Below are 7309 nucleotides of genomic sequence, written 5' to 3' on the forward strand. Positions count from 1 at the left end.
GGACTGCTCAATTGAAATTATGACATTGTAACTTGTTCTTTTCTTCAAATTGTGATTCCTCCAACTCCAAAACGGAGGAAAAACGATAGTTCATCGAAAAGACATCCGCAATCTTCCCGGTCTGTATACTTTGTGACTTTGTTCCCGGTTACCGGCTCTGTATACACTCCCAAAATAAAATTAGATCTAGATCTATAATCTCCAAGTAAAAGTAAACTGCTGAGAAGCTGAAGTTGAAGTGAAGTTTAGTAAGTTGAAGTGAAGAAGCGGTCTAGGTTTCTACTCTGAAATATATGTTCATGTATCTGAATTTCGAATAGTTCCCAAACTTAAAGGACATGATTTTCCCCGAAGAAATACATACCGACGCCGAATTCACCAATAACAAGGACTTTATACAAATGCTCATTCAAAGTCTTCGAGCCTCCATCATTTGAAGCATCTCCGCTGGCGGCTGCCATTTTGTTTTGGTATATCATGTGACAAACAGATTGCACGTGACATCCGGTTTGTTTTTCCCGCTGGGTTGCTACGGTGATCAATATTTGAAAGTAACCTAAGCAATTTTTTTGCTGTGTGACCGAGGCCACGGTCAGACAGTATTCCATTTAAAATGATCGTCATACTACAAAAATGGGTAGTGAAATTATAACAGAGCTGTCAAATTTTATTTATGTCAGTGTAAGATTCTTGAAGAAAATATGATTTAGTCAGTTGAATAGCTTTGCTTAAATCACCAGGTGCATATTTAAATATAGACTATAGAGCGTGACCCGGTATTTATCTTTGTCGAGATAACAACATATAACAACAGATAACTACTGATAACAACTGATAACAACAAATAACAACTTATAACAACAAACAACAACAAAATAGCAACAAATATCAACACAAACGTCCTAATTTATTTTTTCCGATAAATTGGTGGGATATTTATTTTTGTCGAGATAACAACAAATAACAACTGATAACAACTAATAACAATAAAATAACGACAAATATCAACACAAACGTCCTAATTTAGTTACTTTTACTTCGTTGTAGTCAGTTGTTATTTGTTGTTATACAATTTATTGTTATCTCGACAAAGATAAATACCCCACCAGAACAGAACCGGGATGATTCGTAAAAAAAATAAATCCGACAAACACTCCCCCCCCCCCTCTGAAAAAAGGAAAAGGGGGGAAAATGCTGCAAACACTGGTAGAAAGAATGAGAACAAGTCTAGGCTAAGGGCGATAACATAAAGAAAGTCGAAACTTACTCGGACAGGCGCCAGTAGGTGTCTGCTTGACTCCACATAGAGGACGCCTATTGCCGATCCCTTTAAGCTCGCGTTGCATTGATCTACTGTTGTCTAGTCTGCCTACATCTACCGTGTCTAGAATCTAGTTCTAGGTCTTAAGTGATTACAAATTTACAAGAATGGACTTATCATCCGAGAGGGGGAGGAGGAGAGGGGGGAGAGAGGGGGGAGAGAGGGGGAAAGAGAGAGAGGAAGAGAGAGGGGGGAGAGGGAGGGAGGGAGGGAGGGAGAGGGTGAGAGGGAGGGAGAGAAAGGGAGGGAGAGAGAGAGAGGAGAGAGATTATCTTCCCGTGTCCGGTAGAATGTCATATAAAATTGCAATATTATGTCATAAATGTGTCAATAACAAAGCTCCCTCATATCTTAGTGATCTCATCCTGATTTATGTTCCATCTAGATCACTAAGATCAGGCGATCAGTATCTTTTAAGAGTTCCTAGAAAAGGGGGTAAAAAATTAGCTGAAAGATCGTTCGCCCACCTTGCTCCGTCAGTTTGGAACTCTCTTCCCCAACCCTTGAGACATACAACATCTGAGTCTAAATTTTTTAAAATCTTTAAAGATACATTTAATGACATCTTTTTTTGTCTGTAGATTCAGGTTCAATACAATGTTATGTAAATGACTATGTATCCATTTATGTATTTTGTGAATTGCATTGTGTAGATTATTTTATGCTCATTTCGTGACGACGTGTAAGCGTGCGCGTTTGATAAGCAAGTGGATGCGAGTGAGTGTGTGTGTGTGTGTGTGTGTGTGTGTGTGTGTGTGTGTGTGTGTGTGTGTGTGTGTGTGTTTGGCGTACATGTGTGTGCACATGTGTGCGTGTTATGTGTTCGTGAGTGTGTATGTGTGTGTTTGTGTGTGTGTGTATATGTGTGTGTTTGTGTGTGTGTATGAGTGTGTGTATTTTTGTGTTTGTGTCGCGTGCGTGAATATTGTTCGTACATGTATTTTTATGTAAAGCGCCCAGAGCTGTGTTTACACGAGAGTGGGCTCTATAGAAATGATCTTCATTATTAGTATTATTATTATTATTAGTATTATTATTAGTATTATTATTATTATTATTATTATTATTATTATTATTATTATTGTAAATCGACATCCATTTTGACAAGACACGACACAGCCAGATAAGCAGATCTCTAGACGCACAACGAAAAACTACACAGGCCTCGTCTCTTCAAAATCACAATCTATTGACACAGTAAAGCCGAGATACCTAGAGCTAGATTCTAGATGTAAGAAAAAAATTAAAATTAATTACACCACAACACAGCTGGTATTCATGAAGCATAATATTTTTTTGGGGGAAAAACACTAATTTTCTTTAAAATTGCTTAAAATGCAATTCTGCTCGGAGACCACCCTATTTTGACGATGCTGATTTAAAAAATGTAATTAGTTTTTGTCTACCGTGAAGCACCAGCTCTGAAATGACCATTTAAAATTGTCCCCAGTCCAGTCGGGTTACGTCACACAAACCGCTGAACCCGAGTTGGCGACGGCGAGACGGCATTGACAGTTCGCGACCTCGGTGCTTTCTTGTCGTACCTCCATTTTTAATAACAGTGAAAACAGTTCATAACAAAATGTGAGTTAAAGAAGAAGTCTCATTTTCACTGTTAAAAAATGGAAATACGACAAGAAAGCACTGCGGTGGTGAGTTGACAGCGAGACGCCCTTCCCAGTTTTTCGGCGTAATAAGAATGTAGTTTGGATTCCGATAAAGCCGACAACTCCGATCCGAGTTTAAAGCCGCCTGCAGTCGGCCAGATCTATGTGGGGCAAGTTGGAAATCATAAGGGAGTTTTTATACCTATCGGCGCTTACTGAGTCAGTCTCCGAAATCGGCGTTCTCTATGTTTTCGCCATAAGACAAGAGAATATCCTAAATTAAATTTGGCCTTCCTGACATGAAGGGCGGCACTCGGAATAAAATAGAGTGTAGGCCTATGCTATATTCACCCTACCAATGTTGTTTGGAAATATGTATATTATATTAATATGGGGAGGTGATCGTATTGAGTGTGAATGATCTATGAAGGTTTTTTGTTCAATAAAACGTGATCTAAAACATGATGCGGGAACTTCAGACTACAGAGTATGGGATTTTATATGTGACTTTTGATTAGTAAAACTTGTTATTTTCGGGGGTTCGTTTCTTTTCTTTTTTTTTGTTTGTTTGTTTGTTTGTTTGTTCGTTTGTTAAAACAACGGAATCTTAATTAAGTGAACCGGGATCATAAACGATGGGATCTCAGGTGGAGACGACAATGGTAGATTAACTGGGCAGAACTATTTAAAAAGACTCACCCCCCCCCCCCTCCCCATCTTTCTTTAACAGATAAGTTATTCACTGTTGTTGTTAAGCAGGTACTGCTTTTTTATGTGGAGCCGCTATGACATCTAGATTTAGACTTCAGTCATAGTAATGAGATAAATGGGTTATAACCATAAAATAAGTCTACTGGCTTGCCTAGCCTCAAGGATCTCAGAATAAAACCCCTCTTTCCTATCCAGAGTTCAGTGCGAGAGTCGGGCAGCAGGTTGACCATGGTTCCATTGCGAGATATATAGGGCTTCTGTCAGGCGTGCGCTGCCGCCCATAGAGCAGCCTCCATTACTGTACATAACCTCCTTGATTAATATAATGTACATGAATTTAATTGATAACTCAAAGGCTTTCGACAAAGTAAAACATGATAAACTTTTTTTTAACACTTTGACATAGATGGAAAGGATTTGAGAATTATCACGAATCTTTACTGGACCAAAACACTGTTGTGAGGATCGAGGGGGAGTATACTATACTATATAAATATATAAACAGATAATGAAAAGAGGGGTAGGCAAGACTGTATTATGTCCTCAGGCCTATTTAACATAATAGATTCTATATGCAGTCAAACAATTTTTAGAAATAAAGAAGAATTGATGAACATCCTGGTCATAAAATGAATGGAAATGTCTTTGCCCTGTCTCACAACAAAACCAATCACAATCCAAAAATAACTTGGTCTGTACCATGATCTCAGATCAAAACCCCATTCTAGTTCTAGGCTTCCTCTCTAGTCTTTCATCTGCTGTTCTAAGCTAAATATCTAAGACGTGACAAAATGAATAGAGCAAAATAGTGTTCTAGGCTCTGTGCTGACAGTTATTCGGAATTCCTTTCCAATTTACTCCCCCCCCCCCCCGCCCCTTAAAAAAAAGTTCGGTTATGTTTCGATTTCTACATTCCATCGGTGAGCATTCTGTTTTAAAAGAACTTCATTAAATGGCAAACCTAATAAACTTCTCCAACTGCATAGCATCTCAGCGGTGATTTTTTGTTTTCTCTTCTTGTTACACTATTTTCACGACAGTTAATAACATTTTCTGGCTTGGCAATATTATATGTGCTTATGTTTCAATTCCTCTACCAGAATTGCAATTCGTCCAATTTGAATACTTGAATTGGGGGTCGTCTCTCTAAGGTCTCTTGAAATTTGAATGTTCTGCCCCCCCATTTCCAATATACACACTCACTTATATACACACGAACATGACACAAACACACACATGGGACACACACATACACGCACACTCACACACATACATACACACGCATGGACAGAGAGTAAAGCACACAAACACACACAATTTTAGTCAAACGCAAAACTTAATGTGTTGATGTAAAAGCGTTCAGCTTACAGAGGCGTGATCAGCCCGTTATTCTGGTTTCAAGACAAGGATATTAAAACCAAAGATTCTGCTGAGAAAGTTTTTGAAACTTTAGGGGATGAGAAGGGGGTAGTGTGTGCTGACGTTGCGTACGAATTTGACTGTCCATAAGTATAAACTTATAAGAAAAACTGAACTTTTGGTTTCAGTTACTGTAATACATCTAGGTCACGCGTCCTTTAAAATTTCCTAGCTTTACTTTAGAGCCCCCCCCAAAAAAAAAACACAAAAAAACAACAACAACAAAAACAACACACACAAAAAATCCCAACAACAACAAACAAACAAAAGAAACAACCAAAACCAACAAAAGACCACTAAGGGCAAAGACAGGATAAATATAATATATTAATATTAATATGACGAGCACCTACTCCCAGGTGGAGGTCACAGGCGATGTTCGGTTCTTCGACTTTCAGTGTCAGTGCCATCGGATCCCCACCAGCCTCTCGACGTCTTTACAAAAAGAAAAAAAAAATATGAAAAAGGTTTGCAACAATGATAAAAAAAGAAGATATGATGACATATGATAAAAATGAAGATATTATGATAACATATATGTATCGTATCGATTCACGAATACATTCTAATCCAGACCCTTTTGGATCTGCATGGTGCGTATTGTGTAGCTTCGACAGTCCTAACTGGGACACATCAAAATTGGATCGTCCAAATAGGACGGGTTGAACGTCAAACTGATATATAATTAATTTGAAGATTGTGTAGACTAATACATTGTACTCAGAGATATTGTCACATTTTTTGGTGAGTGTTTTGTTTTCATCATTGTCTCCTCTTAATTTCTCAGGTCGTAGTCCTTATTCCCGCGAAAAAAAGTAAGTTCTACAATTCTGCTAAAATTTTCACAACTGCTAAACTTTGTTGAAAACGTGTCTATATAACCACTTAACTGTGCTGCTGGTGAAAAATTCGCCCCCTCCTCCCCAAAGAGGATATGGAGGAATCCAAACAGTCAAACTGCCCCATCACCAGAGAGAGAGAGAGAGAGAGAGAGAGAGAGAGAGAGAGAGAGAGAGAGAGAGGAGAGAGAGAGAGAGAGAGAGAGAGAGAGAGAGAGAGGAGAGAGACACAGACAGTAGACAGACCGAGACATTCTCTGTCTATCTCTAACCCTTCCTCTCATAAAAAATACATACACATTCGTACTGTACACACAAACAAAACAGATCTGCCAGTCTTAAACCGAACAAATAAAAAAGACCCAACACATGGAATGAAGATGTATGGTTTATTTTGTGTAATACAAACAATAAAAATATTTCAACATTGATTTTGGCATGAACGTTACACAGAAGATGTAATATCGTCCAACAAAAAGTGCAATACTTGGTCTGTGTGCATATAACAAATAAACTCCTTAGAAAGCTGAAACAAAATGAATAATCTAGATTCTTACAGCACAGAAACAATGCTGTAAAGTGGTCTCAGAAAAAGTTTGCTGGAAGAAGCAGTAGTATGTACCACAGCTATTTATTTAGTAAAACAATATAGGAGTGCATGTTTTTGTGTGAATGGAACACACTGCAATTTTGCATAATAATTTGAAAAATAATAAATCTATACACGAGAAAGGGAGAGAGTGAGAGACAGACAGAGACATTCTCTGTCTATCTCTTACCTTTTCTCTCGTAAAAAATACATACACATTCGTACTGTACACACAAACAAAATAGACCTGTCAGTCTCAAACCGAACAAATAAGAGGCACAATCACTGAGCATTAACTTTTAATGTATCAGCTGGTATGATTTAAAAAAGACCCAACACATAGAATGAAAATGTAGGCCTATGGTATATTTTCTGTAATACAAACCATAAAATATTTCAACATTGATTTTGGCATAAATGTTATATACTGTTAGTTATATCCCAATACAGGAAATGTCATATCGTCCAACAAAAAGTGTAATATTTGGTCTGTGTGCATGTAACAGGTAAAATAATTTAAAAGATGAAACAAAATGAATAATCGAGATTCTTACAGCACAGAAACAATGCTGTAAATTGGTCTCAGAAAAAGTTTGCTGGAAGCAGCAGTAGTACGTACCACAGGCTATTTATTTGGTAAAACAATATAGGAGTGCATGTTTTTATGTGAATGAAACACACTGCAACTTTGCATAATTTGAGAGAGAGAGAGAGAGAGAGAGAGAGAGAGAGAGAGAGAGAGAAAAGGGTGGGAAGGGAGAGAGAGAGAGAAGGATGGAAAGGGAGGGAGAGAGAGAGAGAGAGAGAGAGAGAAAGAGAGAGA

The 7309-nt window shown here is 37.9% G+C and overlaps 1 protein-coding gene across 1 annotated transcript in view; it reads right to left on the minus strand.

Annotated features, from left to right (window-relative positions):
• The window catches only part of LOC101845399 (ras-related protein Rab-32B), an 11305-nt gene extending 10844 nt beyond the window's left edge, over positions 1-461 (minus strand). The window contains exon 1 of the mRNA XM_005097876.2: positions 365-461. Coding sequence (XP_005097933.1) covers positions 365-461 — 97 coding nt within the window. The remainder of the gene's footprint in view (positions 1-364) is intronic.
• Positions 462-7309: the final 6848 nt, after the last annotated feature.

Source organism: Aplysia californica, unplaced genomic scaffold (genome assembly GCF_000002075.1).
Source record: "Aplysia californica isolate F4 #8 unplaced genomic scaffold, AplCal3.0 scaffold00165, whole genome shotgun sequence".
In the NCBI taxonomy this organism is placed as follows: Eukaryota; Metazoa; Mollusca; class Gastropoda; order Aplysiida; family Aplysiidae; genus Aplysia; species Aplysia californica.